General features: G+C 51.9%; 1 protein-coding gene across 1 annotated transcript; it reads left to right on the top strand.

Annotated features, from left to right (window-relative positions):
• The first annotated feature begins 8 nt into the window (after positions 1-8).
• On the top strand, positions 9-7,456 carry LOC138822736 (U6 snRNA-associated Sm-like protein LSm3). Its single transcript, XM_070015653.1, has 4 exons — positions 9-110; positions 1,679-1,789; positions 3,316-3,411; positions 7,158-7,456. Exons 1-4 carry the CDS (start codon positions 90-92, stop codon positions 7,236-7,238), a joined length of 309 nt encoding a protein of 102 aa, XP_069871754.1. The 5' UTR covers positions 9-89; the 3' UTR covers positions 7,239-7,456.
• Positions 7,457-23,988: the final 16,532 nt, after the last annotated feature.

Below are 23,988 nucleotides of genomic sequence, written 5' to 3'. Positions count from 1 at the left end.
TCCGGCGCGCTCGTCCTCCCGTCGCAGAAACCCGGAACTGCTCTCCAGTTCTCGCGAGAAGCGGGGTAAAAAGGCGCAGGGTTTGAAACATGGCGGACGACGTGGACCAGGTTAGTGAGATCCGGGACGCTCCCGGCCGCGCGCGTTCCGCTCGGCCTCGCGGGCGGGCCGGAGCTGCGCGCTCCCCCGCGGAGGGGAAGCGGCCGCCGCGCCGCCGGCCTCTCCCAGCCCACCCGGCCGACCGTTCCTCCGCGCGCGCTCGCCGAGTACGCGGCGGACGGCGGCGTGCGGGGTCAGGGCGCGGCGGCCGACCCCACGCCTCGCTGAGCGCTCGGGACGACAGACCGAAGTGGGTGGCTCGGTGAGGCGGAGGCTGCCGGCCCGCCCGGGCCTGCCCCGCAGCACTCCGGACGGCCCCGGCCCCGCCCCGCCCCGCCCCGCCCCGCCCCGCCCCGGCCCGCAGCACTCCGGCTGGCCCCGGCCCCGCCCCGCCCCGCCCCGCCCCGGCCCGCAGCACTCCGGCTGGCCCCGGGCCCGGCCCGCCCCGGCCCGCAGCACTCCGGCTGGCCCCGGACGAAGCCCTCTCCCTCCTGCGCTGCCCACCCCCGCAGGGGTCGCAGCGTCGCAGCGTGGGGTGGTTATCTTCGTGCTAAATGCAGCTTGCTAAGGTGGCGTCCACCACTAGGCTGTAAGCCCCCTAAGACCGGGATTGGGCAGTGAGCACGGAAACACGGACTGAGTAGAAGGAGCCAGGGATGAGGAGGAGCCTCTGAAGAGGCAGGCAGCGTTCAGAGGTACGCGACAAAGCGCGAGGGCAGCGAGCGCCCCGGACGGAGGCTCCAGCAGCAGGGGGGTAGTTGGTATCTGGATGCTTTTCTTCACCCGCAGCCACTTCCTGCAGCGCAAGGACTGAGACCCCTCCAGTGCTGCCGGCAGCACCTGTTGAGGGCAGAGGGAGACACCAACTGCAGTCAGGGTGTTTTGCTTGTGTCTCTAACCTTGTGAAGTTGTAAACGAATCAACGTTCAGTCACCTTCTGCCACTGATCTCCTGTCTTAACTGAAGAAGCTCTTGAAAAGTCTTACTACTTCATCCCCCACCATACCCATTCAGGAACTTGAATGTAGCCCTTTCTTGTTCATAGCTGGCATTCTACTTGAGCCATGCCTCCAGTCTAGCATTTTGCTGGTTAATACCTTACAAATTTAAGAGTGAGGGAAGGGGTGGGGAGGGGAGGGATGGGTGAGAATGTTGGAAGGGGTGACCTAGATGAAGATGAATCATATTCACAAACTGCTGTTAAGTGGCAACTCCTTTGTACAACTACTTAAAGATTTTCTAAGGACTAAAAGGAAAAAACCTAGGGGTGGGAAAGTGGCCCAGTGGTGGAGCGTTTGCCTTGCATGCATGAGGCCCTGGGTTTGATTCCTCAGCACCACTTAAGCAGGAAAAAAAAGCCGGAAATGGCGCTGTGGCTCAAATGGTAGAGTGCTAACCTTGAGCTGAAGAGCTGAGGGACAGCGCCCAGGCCCAGAGTTCAGGCCCCACAACCGGACCCAAAAAAGAAAACGAAAAACCCTAAGCAGAGAGTGGTTGAGTCACTTGGCCATGTAACATCATAGCCATGATTCACACATTTCACTTTCTCTGGTGTTAATGACATGTTTCTTTTTATCAGCAACAAACTACCAATACCGTAGAGGAGCCCCTAGATCTCATCAGGCTCAGCCTGGATGAGCGTATTTATGTGAAGATGAGAAATGACCGAGAGCTTCGAGGCAGATTACATGTAAGTAAATATGTCAGATTACCTTGAGACCAACTTTCCTTACCTTTTCTACCCTTGCTCCTTCAAAATGTAAAAGCTACCACTAAGCTACACTCTAAACCTCATGATCCTCAGCCTCCCAAGTGCTGGAATTGCAGACATACTCCATAATGCCTGGCTTTTTTGTGCCAGTCCTAGCACTTGAACTCAGGTTCCTGAGCTTCTTTTCTCAAGGCTAGCACTCTACCACTTGAGCCACAGCTCCACTTTCAGCTTTTTGGTGGTTAATTGGAGATGAGAGTCTCCTGGACTTTCCCTGCCTCTGCTGACTTTGAACCACAATTCATATCTCAGCCTCCTGAGTAGCTAGGATTACAGGTATGAGCCGCAGGCACTCAGCTCTGACTATCATTCTACCCTAAACTGATTAAAATAACTCAATCATTGGGCATTGATGTCAGATTCTATTGCTTTAGTGTTTTAAATGATGTGTATACCCTGAGAGCATAGTTACAACTACTAACCTGTTTTGTAGTTGAGGAAACTCAGACTCAGAACTTCACAGTTGCTTGCTCAAGGTGACATCCCAGTCATTACAGGGAGAGACAGAATATGAACCCGGGTGGTCTCACTTCAGCCCCAATCTAAAGCTTAAGTACTGTGGTTACATCTTTCATGACACCTGAAGTAAAGCAACAGTAAGGTTAGGAAGGGCATAGAGAAAAAGGCAGATAGTAGTCTTAATATAAACACAGCTGAGCTTAATTACATGGATCGGTGGCAAATGCAGAGAGCACGTCTTGGAGGCGTCTGTTTCCCTGTGCAGACTCAACCCCAGCTTGCTGTGTCTTCTGCCCCTCAGCCTCAGCCTCATGCTCGTCCTAGTGCTCCCTGCCTGCAGTGCCCTGTGGCAGGTAGGCTGCCACTTCTGTCCTGTCAGTGGGGGCACCATGCCTCACTGTTAGAACTAAATGGAAGTGGGTTCTGAGCAAGGCCCCAGAAAGTTCACTTTTTAGGAAAATTTATTTGGAGGTTGCATCAAATACCTTAGTGGCCGCATTTACCAGGCCACAGGGCCTGGACATGGTATTGCTCTGCCTATTTAACCTTTGTGGTATGTAGTCCGCACCAGGCCAGTGGTGCTGAATGACAGTGGTGCCCGTCATCTTGGCTCCCATGCCTGCCTCCCCTGTCACTGACAAGGCCAGCAGGTTTTCACAGCACTGTAAAAGATGCAGCTGCCAGGAATAACAAGTAGGGTGCCACTTCAGAATAACTCCATTATTTGGAGCACATCATTTTGGAGCATAAACTTAACATTTTATTGGATGAATAAAGTTGTCATTAGAAATGATTTGTGAAGAAATGGGCTATCCCACTAAAAGTTAGTTTTTTGTCTTTGTTTTTTAGTATGAAGTTTGTGGCATATGCACTGAAAGTGTAGCGTGTAATCGAGACATTTGCACTGAAAGTGTAGCGTGTAATCGAGACACTGGTGTTGTGTCCCTTTAGTTGTTTCTCTGATCTTTTGATTCCTCACACCTCAGGCTTACGACCAGCATTTAAATATGATTCTGGGAGACGTGGAAGAAACTGTGACCACCATAGAAATTGATGAGGAGACATATGAAGAGATATACAAAGTAAGGAATTTTGTTGTTTTCTACCTACGCATTGTCAGTCTTACATATATTTATGGGAAGCCTGACAGTATTTTCTTTGGTTTTCGCTGGGGCTGGGACTTGACCTCAAGCCTGGCTGTTGTGCTTGAGGTTTTTTTTTTGCTGAAAGCCAGCACTTCATCCTCTGAGCCACAGTTCCACGTTGGGTTTCCCCTCTGATTAATTGGGATAAGAGTTTCATGGACTTTCCTGCCCAGTCCGGCTTCAAACCGTGATCTTCAGATCTCAGTCTCCTGAGCAGCTAGGAATACAGGCGTGAGCTACCAGTACCCAGAAAAAAATATGAGAAATTTCTTAAATACTAGTTCGTTCAGAAACATAAAACTATCATAGGATTAACATGTTACAGTTCTTTTTCCTTAGTTGTTTTGTCATCTTCTTTTGTATTTTGAGATAGACTCTAACCATGTAGCCCATGCTAGTCTTGAACACACTTTCCCTCGGCCTTATCCTCTTCAGTGCTAGTATAACAGGCATGCACTACCATACCCCACTCATAAGTAACAGATTTAGTGACAACCACCTTACTTTCTAAAACACAACATTTAGTGAAAAGCATTTGTTTTAAACATTTGAGAATCTCTGATGCCAGGCTTGATGATGACTAGAGTTGCAGCCATGACTTGCTATAGCTGAGAAAAGTCTGACCACAGAGATGGGTAGTATACTTTGTGGATACTTGCTTTTGACTTTATATCCAGACTCCAAGTGATTGGTTTTTTGTTGTTGTTAGTTTGTCAGTCATGAGACTTAAACTCAGGGCCTGGGTGCTGTCCCTGAGCTTCTTTTGCTCAAGGCTAGCACTCTTATCACTTGAGCCTCAGCACCACTTTCAGCTTTTTCTGTTTATGTGGTACTGAAGAATCAGACCCAAGGTTTCATGCATGCTAGGCAATCACTATAACTGAGCTACATTCCTAGCCCAAGTGGTAGTTAGATTAGTGGGACCAAGGCATCAGAAACCATGTCAGTGAACTTGTTCTATTCTTCAAGCAGTAACAGCAAGCCCTTATCTGCAAAGTATTAGTTCATGAGTTATCACTGTCTTCCAAATAATGGTACATTTCATTAGTCATTTTCATGTAATCACCAGTGATCTCGTTGGAAAAGCCTTTTAAGTATTACAAGGTCAGTCTGATTCTGCTAGATTCTAGTGATTAAAATGTGGACTCCTGGAGTGGACTCCTGGACTCTGTGTTCACTTATACATAACTGGGCCAAGTTACCTGGCCTGTGTTAAAGAGGTAGTAAGATAATAGAACCCACTTCATGTGGCCATGGCAGATTCTTGGAAATGTTACAGGGGAAGCCTTCAGCCTTCCTTCTCCAGTCCAGTCATTCCTGGCTTCCTCCGCAGGGACTCACACTCTCATTCTCCCTCTCTCTCTCCCTCCCTGTCCCTCTCTTTCCTCTCTCTCTCTCTGTTTCTCCCTCTCTCCCTCCCTCCCTCCCTCCCTCCCTCCCTCCCCTGCACCTCTGAATGTGGGCATTTGGCTGTCAATCAGAGTTGCCACATAAGAACTTGTCTTTGTAGGTGTTTTACATTTCGTATCATAGGTTTTGAACATGGCCACGGTTATAATATTCCAACTCTAAAGGGAACTTCCTTTTCTTATATTTTAGCATCTCTAGGTCTGGCTATTGTCACTCAGATAAGAATGCACTGTCAGTTAAATTAGCAGCATTTTTCCCTTTTTAGTTCAAACAAAGTTTTCAAAAATGTGATGAGATATGGTGTGCGCAGTTGTGTATTGATCTAAGCATTTTACCCTCAGTATAGGCACTTCATAAATGTACTTAATATTGTTTAATACGGCCTGCAACACAAGAGTCTGACTTCAGCTGTTTGTCCACTGTAAGAGAGGGATGGGACACCACTGCTCCTTCCGGGTTTATGGTGACCAAGAACAGAGCTCATCCAAGAACTAAAGAGAGAGAGAGAGAGAGAGAGAGAGAGAGAGAGAGAGTGTGTGTGTTGTGTGTGTGTGTGTGTGTGTGTTCCATCATACCTTTGTACAGACAACCAGCTCTGCCTGTAAGTCTGCCACTCTGGGTGACATGCACACTGCTTCTCTTGCTTCGAGAGTTGCTACTGTCAACAAGCAGGCAGAGCGGGTTTACTTTGTGAGATGTCTTCTGCACTGCCATGACTTGTTGTGTAAAGTGTTAGAAATGAAGTCACCAGATGATTGAAAATGTGTTTCTTGCTGTGTCTAACAGAAAACAGTTTTGTCTGGAAAGTGTGGCGCATGCATGCTGCTGTGTGCTGCAGGCCTGTCTGCTTGCCCATCCTGTAGGTTTTACACACAAGCAGTAGTGTCTCACTGGAGTGTCATTGTATAAAGGACAGATAGCGGAGTCTGGGAGTGGCTGTGGTGTCACTCAGCACCACGGACAGCTACCCTCTTCCCTCTCCTGTGCACTCCTCATTTCCTTCTAAGGCAGGAAACCAGACTCGGTGGTTTCTCACCTTGGCCTGGGCTTTGTTTCTCTCCCTTTCCTCTGTTGAAATACTAATGAACCCCAGCACTTCCTAAACAGGAGGACGCCCACAGAGTGTAGGTGCTCGGTGGGCCTTTTTCCCGTAACTTACATAATCCACGTCTGAATGATTTGGCTGATTTCTGACTTGCTCATGGGAAGCAGAAAACCGGAACCTTCACTCCTCCACAGTGGAGCGGTCACTTTGTGGGCTGCTGAAGGGCTGTAGTTTGGCCCCAGCCAGCATCCTGTTTACCGCCTTCCTTCACCCATCACCTCATCGTTTGGCTCGGCACTCGGTCTCTCTTGGAGGTATTGGGCTCTTCATAGCTGCACCACGTGCCTTCTGCCTGCTGGGCTTTCTCTCCCCCATGGAGCTCTCTATCTGGGATGTCTCTCAAATCCTTGTGCACCATTTGCTTCCGTAAACCTGCAGAGAAAGCCCTGCCCTCAATCTGATCTGTCCTTAGGAAAGTCTCCTCAACCTAAATGTTTTATTCAGCCTTGTTCATCACAGTGTTTTAAAAATACTTCTATAAACTGGGTTCTAAAGGTGATGTGTTTTAGCAGTGCCTATTTACATTTGCCTTTTCCAACATCTTCTCCCAGGCCTATTTGGGAGGTCTCTGGGCTACTTTCCAAGTTTTACCTAACATTTTGCCAAGGCATAAGAGAATTTCAAACATGCCATGATTTCCTGACTGCCCAAGGCCTGACCACTCAGCAGAAGCTGCAAGGTGTGATTGTGTACTTGTGCTGCATGCACAGACAGACATCCTGGCTGAGCACAGTGGAAGCTGGTGGTCTGCCACGTGAAGTCCCTGGTAGGCATGTGGCTCCGCCAGAGCTGGTCCTGTCTTTCAGGGCCCAGCCTCGGGTGGCTGTGCTGCTGCCAGTCCTCAGTCCAACAGGAACAAGTGCGGACAGCCACGCGTGGGCCGCTCATGGGCCGTCTGGACCCTGTCCTCGTCTCTCTGGTTTCCAGAGAGCATGGGGAAAGTACCTGGCTGTCACCCAGGAAGAGCAGAGATGGTACTGCCATAATGTCAGTACCCAGGAGAAGGAGGGTAGATGGGTGGGTTCTTCATGCTGCAGAGGTGAATGATCAGGTTTTCAGTCCAGTTGTTTGCCTTATAGCCAGCCTTTAAATTTTCATCTCACACACACACAGAGAAATACATGTTTGTAAAGATGCATTTTGGGTTTTTTCTTCCTTTCTCTTCCAGTCAACAAAACGGAATATTCCAATGCTCTTCGTCCGGGGAGATGGCGTTGTGCTGGTTGCCCCTCCTCTGAGAGTTGGCTGAAATGAAGAATTTATCGCGTATAGAAAGTAGGAGACTGTACAGTTGCAGTTGTACAATGTACAAGACGTTCAGAGAGAGAAGCCTGCTTGCTTTTTTGATATTAAGACATGATCAAAGACTCTTCTGCTCCAAGATGAGTTGATCTGCAAGTGACTTGCAATTTCTTCAGCTGAATTCTTATTTTTCTCCATTTGTTCTAATAAACATGATCACCAAGCTGCGGGACTCCTCAGGAGTGATTTGCTCCAGTATTCCTACAGACAGTTTCTGATTGTTTTTCCTCAAATTAGATTTGATGTTTACTTCATTTGTTTTTTTATTTATTTTTTTGTGGGATGTGGGATGTGAACTCTGGGCCTGGATGCTGTCCCTGAGCCCTTCAGCTCAAGGCGAGTGCTCTACCACTTGAGCCACAGTGCCACTTCTGGTTTTCTGGTGGTTAATTGGGGGTCTTACAGACTTTCCTGCCCGGGCTGGCTTTGCACTGCAGTTCTCACATCTCAGCCCTCTGAGTGGCTGGGATCACAGGCATGAGCCACCAGCGCCCGGCTTGATTTTTTTTTTTTAACTGTAGTCTCCTATCATAACTTTCCCTGTCCAGCAATCACAAGACACATGGTTGGGCACCAAGAGGATAATCAGGGACCAGAGCTGTTGATAGCCTGCCCTCATATTCTGTGATGAGATTTCTAGCTTAAGACAGCCATACTTAAAGGAAAAGTATAAAATTTTATCAAGATAGGGCCTTCCAGGCTCCAGTGGCTCGTGCCTGAAAACCTAACTACTCAGGAGGCTAAGATCTGATGATCATAGCTCAAAGCCAATCCAGGCAGGAAAGTCCTTGAGACTTCTACCTCCAATTAATCACCAAAAAGCTGGAAGTGGGGCTGTGGCTCATGTGGTAGAAGGCTAGCCTTGAGTGTGAGAGCTCGGGGACAGCTCCTGGGTCTTGAATTCAAGCTGCAGGACTGCACAAAAGGAAAAAATAGAGCCTAGAACTGATGCCTTTCACTGTGAAATGTAGAAATCTGCTTTGTGGAGGACTGGTCGCTCACGCGAGCATGGTGTTTCATCCGCCTGCAAGATGCCTTCAGCAGACGACATGGCTTCGCTTCACTGGACCTGCCCCTCCGAGACTGCTGAGCAGACAGACAGGTGTGAGTGAGCTGATGAGTGGTCTCTTGGGTGAGGAGCTAGAGGCCCCTCCTGTCTCTGGCCAGCTTCACGCTGTCCTTAAGCTTTAGTGGCCTGCGAGGTAACCTGCTTGCCACAGCCTATTCACTGGAAAAAGGAGGACTTAGCAATTGTGGCAGTAGCCAGTGGCCATTCTCTGGGCGCACACTTGTGAGTGGACGCCTGCATACATAACGGTAGTGATGCACTGTAAGTGCCTCTTTCTTGGACATCTGTCTTTCAGGACATCTCTCTGTGTGCCTTTGAGATGGCGGTGTGATGGACCCCTGCCTGTGTGGGTGTGTGTGCCACAGGCACCGCAGACGTGCAGCTCCAGGCACGAGCTCCAGGCTGCGCCAGGGCACAGGGACTCCGCCTTCCACCGCGCCTCACGCTGTACAACTCTGCATTGCATGTGTCCTGGGTGGTTTGGACATGCATGCTTAATTCCTGGACACTGCCTCATTCTTCCGTTTTCTCCTGCAACCAACAGAATGCATTAGAACAGGAAGACTTCTTAGGCGTATTTCTAAGTCACTGGAACCTTAAAATTTGAAACACTGCCTTTCAGACACAGAACTCAACTGCTACAAGCAAACATCTGCGCACTCACCTAGCCGCCAAGATACAGGATGAGGACGTAAGAGGAGCTGCAGAGCAATGGTGGTCTATAAAAACCGCCCTAAAGGGAAAGGAGGCCACATGAGTTTGGGAACCGCCGTGGCACTAGGCTCTGAGCACTGGGGACAGCCACGCACAGCCCCCACCTCTACAAATTTAGGGGTGGATGTGGCAGTTGTGAGAGGGCCAGGGATGGCTCCCGCCATGGCCATCCGCTAGGGATCCTTGCCACGGGAGCTGGAGTGGAGGTTCCTACGGCAGTGTCACCAGGGGCCTGCGGGCATGGCCAGGTGGTAGAGCACCTGTGTGCCAAGCACAGCCCCGAGACCACCTTACAGCATCATTGGGCAGATCTACATTTACTGAATTTCAAGTCCCACTTGCGGCTGCCTTGGCAGGGCCAGACACTTCCCACCCCTACAAGTCTGGACACAGACCTGCACACATCCTTTACTCTTGTCTGTGGCACCTGGCTACTGCTCACACTCCTCATAGCTGCCTCGAGAGGAATATTCCCTTGTGGGAACATTTGCCAGCTGTGAGTAATGCTCGCTGTGTAGGGGATGGAAAATAACTGTTCTAAGGGCCATCCCCGCTGCATTGAGCAGCACGGCACGGTGGAGACTCGCTCAGCCAGCTCTTCCTTGAGGCCTGCGACTGGCTGTACCAACCTCTCTCGGTTGGCCATTCTGGCGCAGGAGACTAACGGGCTCTGCCTGGCCTGCCGGAGTCACGTGCCACCCAGCAGGGAGGCAGGACACTCCGCCACTGCTGAGTCAGGTTCTTGGAGCACACGCACCACGGCGGAGAGGTTTTAAGCTATTGTGGACCCTCAGAACTTGGATTGCCCTGATGGGTGACGGGGAAGGTGGGGCTCAGGCTTGTTCCCTGGCCTGGGAGCTCCAGTGGGGCACCTGCAACACGGGGGCGTGCTAGGCGGGGGTACGCCCTGGGCTCTGAGGGCTTCTGGGGAGGGCGGTGTATTGGCAGAGGCCACGCTCGCACAGGCAGGGGCCGGCCCATCGGCTCTGAGTGCGGATTAAACGGCCAGACCGGGGCCAACAGAACAACAGTGGGCAGGGCACAGGGTGGAAGGAAGTGGACCGGGAAGGCCCAGACTCCAGCAGTGCTACACGAACAAGGCACCCGCTGCAGGATGACAGAGCCTAGTGTGCTCCACCCCTGCCAGGTGCACTGCTCGATGTTCATAAACCAGAGCATGCACATTCTTACTGTCTTGGCTCCTTCTAGAAGCTCCTCCTGGACAAGGAAATGGCATGCCCCCTGCAGCGTATGGTACTGATTATCCTGGGGTTTTTCTGGGTGCCCCTCCCTCCCGCTTACCGTGCCAAGGGGAAGGGATCTGGGCTAGGTTGCTGGCAGGAGCCCGAGTCCTCCCGCCCCGTGCCCACCGTTGTTCTGTTGGCCCTGGTATGGCCGTTCAATTCGCACTTGGAGCCGATGGGCCAGGCCCCGTGCCTGTGCGAGCGTGGCCCCTGCGGATGCACTGCCCTCCCAGGAGCCCTCAGACCCCAGCGCGCACCCCCAGCCTAGCACGCCCCCTTGTGGTGCCCTGAAGGGATGAGAAAGTGCCTGGAGGAGGGTGCAGTGGGGAGGAGCAGATAGCCTGGCTGGGGACCAGCCAGTGGGACCGCCGTGGGGAGCTGTGGGGCCCGGTGGCCCCCAGGTACATGTCTTCCGTCTGTCCCCCCCTCTTTCTCCCTGGGGAGTCTTCAGGAGAACTTGATCTGCTCAGTGAAAAATAATGATCAAATGTTCCTGCATATCCGGATCTGCAGCGGGCTGGCTGAGGCTGAGGCTCTGGAGGCCAGGGAGCGGGGCAGCCCCAGCAGGCCCGGGTCTGGGGAGGAAACACCTGGCCTAACAATGTTTTCCTGGTCAAAGGTCAGCAGGCGTCGCTTGAGCCAGGGAGGACCTGGGAGATGGGGTGAGGAAGGCAAGGGTTCAGCACCTTCACAGAGGGGGACGCAGAGCCGGCCAGGGAGATCTGCCCAAGGCCACAGCAGACAGCCACGCAAAGCTCATCCGAAAACAGACCACTGGGGGCTCCTCCCGGCAGGAGGCAGGCCCCCGTCTCCCTTCCCCCTCGCTCCCTCTGCCCCGTCCTTCATACAAAGGTCTTGCTCTTGCGAGGCAGGCACTCTACCACTTGGGCCATGACCCAAGTTCTTTATGGGTTTAATTATTTTGGGGATAGCTTGTATTTATGTCCAGGCCTGCTTGGACTGGAATCCTAGTCTTCCCATGTAGATGGGATGACAGACATGTGCCACCAGGCCCGGCTTATTGGTTAAAATGAGGGCTCAAGAACTGTTAGTCCATATTGGCATCAGACTACATCCTCCTCATCTCCACCTCCCAAATACCTGGGATTATAGAAGTGACCCCCACAGCTGGCACCTTTGTTCCTTAGGAATCAACAGCAGCCACTCGAACAAATGGGAAATATACTTCCATGCTCACAACGAGGCAAATGGCTACTTTCCTCCTCCCCAGACCTGGTGGGAACAGCAGAGCTGGGAATCAAACCTGCGTACCCTGCTCTCTCACCCGCAGCATTGTAAATGTTGTCAAGTCTTTCACACTGTCTGGACCTGCCAGCTCACATGGAGGGGAACGAAGCCAGCCAGTGCACCCCTGAGCAGCTTGTGTTAATGCTAAACTTATGGGTTTCATTTTGTCTTTTAGTTAAAAGTATCTTAACTGGTACATAAAAACATAAACATGGGAGCCAGGAGTGGAGGCGCACACCTGTATACTCAGGGGGCGGACCCAGGGGGATGGTGAGCTTGCAGCTGGCCTGGGCTACACAGTGAGACCCTGACTCAAAAAACAAAACCAGGGTCAGGTACAGTGGCACAGGTGTGCTGATGCTCTCTACCTCACCAGCAGAGGTAGGAGAATCGGGTCAGAGGCCGGCCCAGGGCACGAGTTAGCACAAGACCCTATCTGGAAAGTAAGCTAAAGTAAAATGGGCTGGGGTGTGGCTCAAGTGGTAGAGAAACTCAGAAAACATGAGGTCCTGAGGTCAAGCCTCAGGACCATTAAAAAGCAAAAATACCATCAATGAGTGGCATGTGATGTTTTAATACAGAAATGCTTTTGTAAGGTTTAAATATCTCCCCAAACATGCATCCTTTTGAACTTGTGGCAAAACTTCTAAACCTCTTTCTTCCAGATTTGTAAAATGCACATTAATGAACGAATGTACATTGTCACCTAGAATCACCTTCCTCAATTAACAGCCCAGAGCTTCTTGGGTCTCTGTCTCAAACTTACACACTCTAACTGCCACCAGGGGGCGCTGCACACCTTGCTTTTCCACTTTGATTCCACTTGGTTTGCAGTCGATGCATAGGAATATTGGACCACAAAGCCTGTGTCATCTAGTTCCTTAAAGCCAGACAGCTTGTGGAACTCCAACACTGTGCTATCTGCTGGTGCCAGGAACAAAGAAAGAAAGCATACGTAACATGCACTGTGGGCGCCAGGAGGAACATCACTGTAGCCCACAACGCTGATGGAAGACGACAGGCTGTCAGGAAGAGCATATTCCGGGCAGGACAGGTTCTGTCAGCATGCCAGGCCCTGTGCATTAGCCAAACAATGGGTGAACAGAGCTGGTGTTGGGGTTCAAGGTCAGATTCTGCCACTTCAACCCACAGGCCCCTCTTCCTGTTCACAGTTTTAGCGTCCTCATCTGTTCAGGGTCCGTGCAGTTTGAATACTGTGTGTCTTGGAGAAAAGCCAGCATGCCTCTGTGACTGGTTAAGAGGTTAGAGTGTGAGAGAATTGTTGGTCAAAGTATCTGCAGCCAGCATTTATGTGTTGCTGGGTGAGGACACTGAAAGCCAGTGCCACTAGTGACCAAGTAGGTACCAGACGTGGTCTCTGAGCCCGTTTCCTCCAGCAGCGAATGCAAAGGGAAAAACGCCCACCACAGAGGGAGGGGCTCTCACACAGAAGCCCGCTTCCTCCTCAGCCCACAGTAGGAAAGACCCCTCATGATACCAGCCTGTCTCTAGTGAGTGTGAAGCTGGCCTCGCCAAGCTCCATTTCCGTCTTACTGAGTCTACTCAAGCCGGGTTGCTAAGTTCTTGTTGCCATCTTCTTCCATCCTTTTTACCCTTTATGCCTTTGCCAGGTTGAGGCTGGCTGGAAATGGTGGTGGTGGTTAGGGTTTGGGAGTCAGAGGAGGGCGGGAGGCTTCGCGCGCGCGTCCTCTGCCTTGCTGCCTCCTTGGTTCTTAGCAGTGATTTTCTCAGCTCTGCTTTAGGGTACGGAGCGATCAGTGGACCCGGCTTGGTGAGCAGCACGAGACGATGACATCACTGTCATCCACAGCCCAGGAAAAACCCAGGCTCCAGTAACCAAGGGGAAGGGCGGCTCGTCCGCACGGCGGGGCCCTGTCAGGCTTCAGGGTCTGAGAGCGTTGCTGAAAGCTACCCAGAGCCGGCCTGCCGCTGCACAGCGCGCTGCTCCACACCCGTGGAAGGGCAGAGTGTCACCCATGAGTTTTGTTCCCCCTTTCCTGGAAGAAAGCATACCAAGTGCCCACATCAAAATAGAGTGTGAGGTGTGTCGCAGGAATCCTGTCCGGTCTAAGCCCCCTCCGGGGCCCTCTGGGGGAACAGAGCAGATAGACAAAACCCTCTGCTAGAACTGACATTGCAACAGGCCTCCGGCCAGCGGCCTCCCTCCTGGCTCCCCCCACCCCCAACTCCCTCCGGCTCCTCTTGTTGTTCCTGCAGCGCGACCGTTCAGGTGGCTGGACGGTGCCTCTGGGCCCTGGAGGACCCAGCTTTGCGGGGGGGGGGGGGGGGGACGCCAGGCCTCAGAGGAGGAAGTGAATGGCTGTCCCGGCTGCTGGGTTTCACTCCGCATTGTCTGCTTCCAGCGTTGAGTGCACAGCTTCCCGAGGCTAACCTTCCAGAACGGGGGAAAGTGAACAAACTGGAGAACTGAGCAGCGCCTGACAGGCTTGTCTGTCACAATCACATCCTGTAACTGCGTCTCGGGGCAAGTGACTCATCTGAAGGGTCACCTCTACCCTTTCACATCCAGCGTGACAATGGGGTCATTTCATCAGCCTGGACTTGACCACTGGTATTAGCAGCCTCTTTCTACCCTACATAGCACAGACACCTGACAACGGTTTCGAAGCAGATTCTTTTCATGTTGATTACAGTCCGGCACAAAATATACCATCCTAACCGTGTGTGAGGGGCCAGCTCAAGAGAATTAAGCTTCTTCACTGGGAGTACCACAGACTTCTCATCTTTACAAAGTAATAGTATGATGCCCAAGCTCTCTTCGAGTGTTCCCAAGCTTTGAGGAGTTACTATGAAGCAGGTCCATGGGCATGCTTCCGATATGAGGGCCTGGACTGTCGGGGGGGGGGCAGGGAGGGCGGTGGGAATGGTGCTCTGGTGTCCCTGCCCTGCTACAGCCCCCCACCTCTCCCCATCCCAACGGCGCCCCCTCCTTCACGCTAGCCTCCCCAGAACTGTCTTCTTCAAGCCCTGCCAGCCTGCCAACCCCTGGGGCACTCTCCTTACGTTGGGTTGAGCAAGAAAAACACTTGAGAGCTGGTCACGGGCTCCAGGGCAGGAAGCCCTCCACCAATAAACCATTATCTCTAGGGCCTGTCAGATCCTCATTACAAAACCAGACCCAGCCATTTCCTCCCGCAGCGTCCAGCACCCTGGCTGAGAGCGAGCTCCTGGCCTTCCTCAGCAGCCACAGCACTTGGGGGGGGGGGCAGTTAGAAATGCAGATTCTCAGCCCTGGCATGGTGCAATGCTGAGTGCTTTCCCAGCATGCACAGCCCAGAGTTCTACCCCTAGCACTTCAAAAACAATAATAAAGACATAGATTCTTGATGCCCATCCCAATGTTACTGAATCAGGACTTTGGGAGTCAGAACCTACAAGCTGTGTGTGTGAGAGAAAGGGAGAGAAAAGAGGTGGGGGCGGGAGGAGGGGAGACAGCACTGTTACTGGGGCTTAAACTCAGGGCCTGGGTGCCATCGCTCGGCTTCTCGCTCAAGGCGAGCACTCTAACACTTGAGCTAGAGCTCCACTTCCAGCTTTTTGGTGGCTAATTGGAGATCAGAATTTTGGATTTTCCTGCCCAGCCTGACTTCCAACTGTGCTCCTCTGATCTCAGTTTCCTGAGTCACTAGGATTACAGGTGTGAGCTACTGGAATCCAAGCAGCAATAAGTCCTCCTGTGAAAGGTGCACACCACACTCTAGAATCTCTTGGTACATGAGACGTGCCTCACTGGCCAGTAGCACCAAACCTCGGGAGCGTGTTAGGCACAGACTCTCAGATGCCACCCTGGTGGGCATCCCATCTACGTCAGAGCCTACAGCTCTGTCCTCAGGGACTTGAGTCATTCCTAGCTGTCACCTGGGAAGGCCCAAGAGCAGCAACACACTGGAAGGAGCCGAACCTGTACCAGATTAGACCCTAAATATCTTCTGTGGCCAAAGGAACCTTTCAAAGCAGTCTAAGGAGACCCTTGTTCTCAGCCAATAGCTAGGCATGGCAACTCATGCCTGCCATCGCAGCTACATGGAAAGCTGGGATCAGGAAAAGCAGGGGTTCCGAGCCAGCAACGGAACAATGTTCATGCCCTGTTCATCTCTGCAGAAGCTGGGTATTGCGGCACAGGCCTGTTAGCCCAGCTGTGGTCAGGCCTGTAGATCTAGCCCAGCTCCCCCAGACAAGATCCTATCTCAAAATAACCAATAGAAAAAGAAGTGTTGGCTCCACATCTCAGTGGTAGAGGGTCTGCCTGTCAAGCCCCAGGCCCTGAACCCAGGTGGAAAAGAAAGAAAGGAAGAAAGGAAGGAAGGAAGGAAGAAAGAAAGAAAGAAAGAAAGAAAGAAAGAAAGAAAGAAAGAAAGAAAGCTTCGAGATCAAGAAAGACCAAGAATGTTATGGAACTATTCCAGACTAAAACAGACCGGTGACAGGAGGAATAAGTGTACACGTGATCCTGGACCTGGAGCAACGTGCGTAGCTCTGAAAGATTATTGTTGGAGCAACTGACCAAACTTAAATATAGCCTGCGGATTAGACGTGGGTCCTGGCTCTATAAGAGAATGTTCTGATTGTAGGAAATACACACACAGTGGGGTCGGGGGGTGAGATGGGGCTGAAGAAGTGTGTGTGTGAGAGAGAGAGAGAGAGAGAGAGGCGGGGGAGAGACAGAGAGAGAGGGAGAGAGAGAGAGAGAGAGAGGGAGAGAGACAGAGAGAGGGAGAGAGGGGGAGAGGGAGAGAGACAGAGAGAGAGGTATTCTGTATGTTTACACAGAGAGCAAAGATACGAGACCCAACCAGTAGATCTAGGAGACGAGACTCCCATGTACTGATCTTGGAACTTTTATAGATCTGAAATTATATCAAAATATATTTTACTCTTGTTACAAAGCAAGATCACAGAGCCCCAAGAGCTCTCCTCCTTCCAGCCCCAGCCCCAGCCACCTCCCCAGAGCGGCTGTGCCCCGGCCCTCCCACACACCCACCTCCCGCAGCCCTGGGTTCTTACCCCAGCGCTCCTGCGAAGGACTCCTCTTGCCTCAGAGTTCGCCTCCCTGGACGGGACCTGCACGCCTACCCGGGCTTTTGCTGCCAGTCACAGGCTTCAGCAGGGCCCACACACAGAGAGGAGCAGTCTCCACGTCTGAGACTCCAGTTTCCATTGCAAAACGCAGTCTGACTCTGCAGCAGGCGCCCGGCCACATGGCGGCTCCACTGTGTGGCCCAGGCTGGCTTTGAACTCACTCCTGGCCCCAGAGATTCTCTCACCCCGACTTCCAGCAGGGACTCCAGGCAGCTCTCTACCACGCCCAGCCTTGTCCTGGACTTCCATTTCTACTTTCTCACCCAGCCCTCCAGCCTTCACCCAACCCTCCAGCCCTCCAGCCCTCCAGCCCTCGGGTATGCCCGCCTGGTCCTCCACTTGGTAAACAGAGTCCCTGTTATCTGCTGAACTCTAAGGAAAAGATACCCTAAGCCAGGCACTGGTGGCTCAAACTTGCAATCCAACTACTCAGGAGGCTGAGATATGAGGATCAAGGTTCAAAGCCAGCCAGAGCAGAAAAGTCTATGAGACTCTTATCTCCATTAAACTACCAAATCATGTAGGAAATAGAGCTATGACTCAAGTGGTAGAGCACAAGCCTTAAGCAAAAGAAGCTCAGGGACAGCACTCAGGCCCTGAGTTCAAGCCCCAGGACTGGCACAAGAAAAAAAGAGAGCGAGAGAGAGAGAGAGAGAGAGAGAGAGAGAGAGAGAGAGAGAGGAGAGAGAGAGAGAGAGAGAGAGAGAGAGAGAGAGAGAGAGAGAGAGAGAGAGAAACGGTACCCTATCCCAAGGAGCTTCCTAGGTGAGCAGAAGTTGGCTGAGAAAACCAAGACTCTGAGAGGTTGTTCAGCTTGCTGAAGCCACACCGCATGCACACATCTGAGCTGGGAGCTCACTGGCTCTCACTGCAAGGTGCCAGAGAGAAGTTGGGGCGCATCTGCTCCTGGGTGGCCCCCAGAGCCTCAGCCCCTTTCCACACTCATCCTCATGTTACTTGTTTTTTCCAGGTTGTGATTTGTATGATTCTGTGGCCTCCAGTCCTACTCACAGGTAAGGGGAGGTTGCTCTGCCTCATCTAAGCTGGAGATGTGATCAGATAACCTGGGGGGGGACTGAAAAAGCAAAACCAAAGTAACAAAATTTTAAAAAATCACTTCAAAAATGTCTCAGGAAGAGACTAAGCATGAAGAATTAAAACAATGCAAGGGATCAGGACATTTCTCCAACGAGGTTTTACTTCTCCTCAGCCCATCGACCTTTCCCTCCTTGAAAGCATTCTGTGCCGGTTCATTGGCCTCACCAGGGCCAGGCCCTGGGCCCTTCACCATCGGCCCCACCAGGGCCAGGCCCTGGTCCTAGTTCACCGCCTGCAGCCTCTAGATCCACCCCCTGCTCCCCACCATCACCACCACACAGTAAGACAAATGTTTGTCTTGGAAATGCAGTGCCACCTGGGAGGTCTGGAATTCCTGGGGTTTACTGCGGGCCTTGACTTGGACTTGCTGGGTGACCTTCCTTTCCCTTCTCCAGTCCTGGGTGTCTGAACTAAAGGAAGAAAGCAAAGTGTCCCTCCCTTCTAGTCTCTCCCATACCCTCCACCCCACCCCAGACCGGAGATTGTGCCCAGTTCCTGGTGGAAGACCAAGGGAGAATCTGACCGGGAACACGTCCCTATTCCACAAATGCTCAGGATGAGAACTGGAGACGCGTTCTTTCTCTGTGTGTGAGACCTGGAGATGTGTTCCTCCTCCATGGGTGAGAACTAACAATGTGCCCTCCGTGATGTCTGCAGAAGACTTACAGGAGATAAAAAAAAAAAAAAAGAGAGAGAGAGAGACACATTAACCACGTTTTGTTGTTCTAGAGAAACAAGCCATGGCTCCACCTTTTCAGGGCATGCAGGTCAGAGCTGAGGAGGGGCAGATGACACCGCTGCTCTTTGGAGTGATCGTTCCCAGAAGCCTTTCTGTCCTCAATGGTCATTGGCTTTTCACGTGACCAGGCAGCTGACTGCCGGCATGTGGCTGGCGAGCCGGCGCGTGCGGCTGCAGGAGAGTGAGACGCTGCCTGGCGCTGGCAGCGGCAGAGGGCGCAGCAAGCCCTGGGCTCGGGCTCCTTCCCTCCCTTGCCCTCCAACCTCTTTGCTCTTGCTTGGACAGCACGGGATGGGGGCTCTGAGGGGAGCTCATGAGAGCACCCCAAAGGGCAGCATGGCCTTCTGTCTGCTGCAGTGTGCCATTAGGGTGAGGGATGGCAGGAGAGCGAGGGTTCTAGTCCACGTTCTGCTGATATAGAGCAGCATGGTTCAGGGCCAGCGGCGGCAGGCGCTGCGCACCGAGCACACGGAGGAGCGGGGCCAGAGCGGAGCCCCTGCCGTCACCGCAGCGAGATGCAGCGCCAACCACGCACCAACCACCAAATTGAAGGGGACCCTAAAACGTGGGACATGAGCTGGTGCAACTCCATTTCGAACTTGAACTCTTTTACAAAACCGCATCTTAGTTCTAAAAGGCCCAGTTCCCCGCATGGAGGATACATCCGTCTCCATCCCCTAACAACCTTACTGTTTCTGTTAAAGGCTGACCAGTAAAGCCAATACCTTGTAATCTTGCTCAACTTGCTTCACCACCCGCTTATGGTAGAAACCCCGCCTTTTGCCCGCCAAATTCACATGCCAGTTCAAACCAAAACGATAGGCTAGTTTAAACAACTACTACAAGGCAGACTGTAACTCCACTGGCCACCTGTGTGTGGCCTGCCGTGACTATGCAGTCCTTTGTGTGTGTTGTGACCCCACTGGTCACCTACGTGTGACCAGGCTTGACCACATGGATGTTGCCTTTAAAAACCCCAGCTTGGGGGCCGCTCGGGGTCACAGTATCAGCTCCTGAGCCTATGCTGGGGCCCTGGCCGGTCAGTGTAGGAACCTTCTCAATAAAGTTGCTTCTTTGCTAACAACTTTGTTGCGGTGGGCTCTGTCATTCCAGATGACTCGGTGGGCTTGCCCGCCTGAGTAGGGGTCTTCCTACTACAAAATCACCCAGCGGGCTTTGTCCTGTGCACAGCAGGGATGAAGCTCAGCAGAAGCCATGGAGGAAGCTCGGTTCGTGAGCACACACTGCACCCACGTCGTGGAGGAAATGTCTTTCAACAGGAGGGCTTGCAGGCACCGCTGGCTCTGCAGGCGGAAGGAGTCATGTGTGCACGCATGTGTGTGTGAACACACGCACACACACGCACGCACACACATGCACAGGCATCCCTCTGCTTTCCGTTTTCCACCATCAAAGCCCCGTCACCATGAGAGGCAGGGAGGGTGGGCACAGTGGACAAGGTCGGGGAGCAAGCCAAGCGCGGTGCCCCTGTAACAGGCTCTCCACGGCACGCTGCGCTGGATGTGTGCAGATATGATTCTATTTTGTCTCATAACCACATGTGAGGGAAAAAACATGCGACCTTTAGCCTTCTGAGCCTGGCTTACATTCTTAATAGGATGGCTAGCTTCCAGATCCATCCATTTCCCTGAAAAATGACATCCTGTCATTCAGTTTTTTTTCAGATTGAGATTTCGTTTATTCCTTATGAATGTACATTAGTTACACCGGGGGAGGATTTCACTGTAACATTTCCTCATGTTTACCGTGTATTCTAATAAACTCCCTCCTCCACCATTCTCCCCTCCCTCCTTCCCCCTTTCTAAAAGCAATTTCAACAAATTTCTATGTTCGGCTGTGATAGCTGCACACAGTCACTACCCATTGTCCTCGGCAGCCGGGCCCCACATGGTGCCCCACACGGTGCCCCACACGGTGCCCTCACACGGTGCCCTCACACGGTGCCCCACACGGTGCCCTCACACGGTGCCCCACATGGGTGCCCCACACGGGTGCCCCACACAGTGCCCCACACGGTGCCCCACACGGTGCCCCACACGGGTGCCCTCACACGGGTGCCCTCACACGGGTGCCCCACACGGTGCCCCACACGGTGCCCCACACGGGTGCCCCACACGGGTGCCCCACACGGTGCCCTCACACGGGTGCCCCACACGGGTGCCCCACACGGGTGCCCACACAGCCCTTCTTTTCCTGCTCCCATGCCCCTGTGATCGGGAGCTTTCGGTGAGGTTCTCTATGCTGTTTTAATTGATCCATTCTTCCTTACCATCCATATTTTGCTGTGTGTACCTATTACATTTTCTTCATCCATCCATTGGTTGTAGGGTGTGGGCTGTTGGCACAGCTTGGCTGTGGTGAGTAGTACAACAATAAATGCGTGGCACCTCCACTGTATCCTACTGGCGTTCCTTTGGATGAGCGCCACGAGAGGTAGACCGGGTCACGGGAAGGTTGACGGTCCATTTACCGGGGAGCCTCCATAGCTCGTTCACGTTCCTACCAACAGTGGGTTATGGTTCCTTTTCCCCCACAACCTCACCAGCACTTATTATTGTTTGTGTTCTTGATGATGCCCATGTAGACCAGGCTGAGATGCAATCTCAATGTCATTTGAATTTGAATTTCCTTTATCACCAGGCATGTTGAGATTTCTTCATGTATAACTGTTGTTTTTTTTTTTTTAAGAAGTTAACGAATTCCTTTTCCCTGAGTACTTATTATTCTCACCAAATAAGACAATCGGGCGGTCTCCCAGAGCAGGGTGTCGCCCAGCCGCTCGGCAGGCATTTTTGTGATAAGTAACCAAGGCAGCTGTGGAATGAGTGTCCTCCGGGAGGGGCTCGGGAGGGGCTCCTTGGTTCACTTCGCCAACCGGCAGGCACTTGTGTCTCTGGGTCTGGTTCTCTCCCAAAGTGTAAAGCCCTTTGGGTTTTGCAACACAGACTCTTCAGGCACTTTCCTCAGGCTGAGAGCTGGCGACTTGCGCTTTACCGGACGTGGCTGGCACGGCACGGGCGTCGGGGCACCCTCGACTCTTCAGAGAGGAGAAGTCAGGCAAGGTCAACTCAGAGCAGCCCGTGCTGCCCGGGGATCCTCACAACAGGACTGGTTCCTCCTTCTTTGCCACCAGGAGACTCTGTTTTAAGCAAGTGGGACCCCATAAATGACAACTGACCTCACCTAAACTGTGCTAACCTAATCATCCTGTTGTCTGGGATTCAAGATGTGTTTAGTGTGCTGGCCACCAGTGGCTGGCCTGTAATCCTCGCTAGTCAGGAGGCTGAGATCTGAGGATCATGGTTCAAAGCCAGCCTAAGCAGGAAGTCTGTTAGATTCTTTTTTTTTTTTTAAGTTTTTTTTTTTTTTTTTTTTTTTTGGGTCCAGTCATGGGGCTTGAACTCTGGGCCTGGGCGCTGTCCTTCAGCTCTTCAGCTCAAGGCTAGCGCTCTACCACTTGAGCCACAGCACCACTTCCGGCTTTTTTTCTTTTTGCTTATGTGGTGCTGAGGAATCGAACCCAGGGCCTCAGGCATGTAAGGCAAGTGCTCTACCACTGAGCCACCTTCCCAGCCCATCTGTTAGATTCTTATCTCCAATGACCCACCAAAGAGCTGGAAGTGGAGCTGTGGATACAGTGGTAGAGTACCAGCCTTGATCAGAAAAAAAAAACAAACAGACTCAGTCTAAGGGCACAAGCCCTGAGTTCAAGCCCCACTACTTGGGGTGGGGGCGGCGGCAGCGGTGTAATTTAGCATCTCAGTGTCTTAGGTCAAAATACAACACTTTGAATGAAAACATCTCTAAGCTCCTGAAAGGGATCCCACAAATCCCCGAATTTAACCTTCCCCCAAGTCTGCTCCACAGAACCCCTCCCCTTTACTAGGAAGGTTTGTCTGCAGGCATATTTGGACATGACCTCAGTGTCACACCTGCATGTGCAGAAAGTTTAATGTGTAAATTCATTATTAGCAACAATAACCAATAATAAGATGATTGTGACAATACCTTGCAATAAGAGATAAATGAATGTGCTCTCTCAGAATATTGTATTAACTGTAAATTTAGCAAGCTCTTCCTTCCTTACTGAATCAAGAACTTAAAGTTTCCTCTTCACTTACAGGAAGCTCCCAGCTCTAGGACAACACAAAAGTCCATTTGATGGGCTGGGAAGGTGGCTCAGTGATAGAGTGCTTGCCTTGCATGCATGAGGCCCTGGGTTCAATTCCTCAGCACCACATAAGCAGAAAAAGCTGGAAGTGGTGCTGTGGCTCAGTGGTAGGGAGCTAGCCTTGAGCTGAAGAGCTGAGGGACAGCGCCCAGGCCCAGAGTTCAGGCCCCACAACTGACAAAAAAAAAAATCCACTTGATATGATAGCTACTAGTAACTGTGGCAGAAACTCTGGGCAGAGTAGAAGTCCAGGGTTCACTTACTCATCACTCAGAAAAACATGTGTCTTAAACCTAATTCCTAAGTAGGAATTACTTACTTCAAGGTTTTTTTCTCTGTAGTAGTTGCTCTGACAAGAGTCTCCTGTAGTAGTTGCTGCCGAGGGTTGTCTTGCAGGAGATGGGAGCTCTAAGTCCTCCAGACTCAATGAGAAAAGAAGTCTCAATTGACTAGCGATGTCTGCCGGGAGCACCGGGTAAGGCAATGATGGCAGATGTGCCAGGTATTTGCCATTTTTCAGTAAGGAAAGCTGGCGGAATACAGCGGCCGGGTTCCATCCTGCAGGGCAGTTGCCCCGCCTAACAGATCTCCTGTCCTAACGCAGACATAAAGTCAGCCTGCTGTCTTGTTTCGTTTGGCAGTGCTGGGGTTTGAACCCAAGGTTACCGGAGCCCTTTCTGCCTGTTTGGAAACGGGGAAGGAAAAGCAGGAATATGGTGGAGGAGATGAATTTGTTCCAAGTACAGCGTGCAGGTATGAAAATACCACCGCGAAACCCCTCATGTCACAAAAGTGTACCAATTCAAAAATAAAGTAACCAATGAAAACAGACCGAGGCTCCCATGATGCCTCCCCAGCCAGGGCTGGCACCAGACTGCAGTCCTCCCACCTCTGAGCCTACACAGCTGTGACCACAGACGTGCGCTACAACTCCTGGCCGGCTAGTTGAAACAAGGTCTTGGTAGCTTTTTTTCTTTTTAATTCCTGGTGGACTCTAAGCACAATCCTCCTACTTCCTCCTCCAAAGTAGCTGGCATTACCAGGATGTACCGCCAGGACTGGCACTTAGCATGTCCTCAAGGTTTATGTACTCTGAAGAATCAGTACTTCGTTTGCACAAGCTTTAATCTGAATGCCAGTCTTCAGTTCTTTTGAGTGTACACCGAGGGGTGGAACCGCTGGGTCACACAGTAGTTCCAGGTTTATCCGTCTAAGGAATGGCCAAGTACTTTTTTTTTCCAGCAGCCAAGTTCCTATCCCAGCCTCCAAAGT

This window comes from Dipodomys merriami, unplaced genomic scaffold, assembly GCF_024711535.1.
Source record: "Dipodomys merriami isolate MVZ:Mamm:240054 unplaced genomic scaffold, mDipMer1.0.p SCAF_114, whole genome shotgun sequence".
Classification (NCBI taxonomy): Eukaryota; Metazoa; Chordata; class Mammalia; order Rodentia; family Heteromyidae; genus Dipodomys; species Dipodomys merriami.
Note: the sequence above shows the minus strand (reverse complement) of the source record. Positions and strands in the feature narration are given on the sequence as shown.

Excerpts from the sequence above, each read along its gene's own strand:
- LOC138822736 (XM_070015653.1), top strand. The coding sequence starts at position 90 with ATGGCGGACGACGTGGACCAG. Across the intron at positions 111-1,678 it reads TGGCGGACGACGTGGACCAG|CAACAAACTACCAATACCGT; the intron begins GTTAGTGAGATC and ends TCTTTTTATCAG. Across the intron at positions 3,412-7,157 it reads CATATGAAGAGATATACAAA|TCAACAAAACGGAATATTCC; the intron begins GTAAGGAATTTT and ends TTTCTCTTCCAG.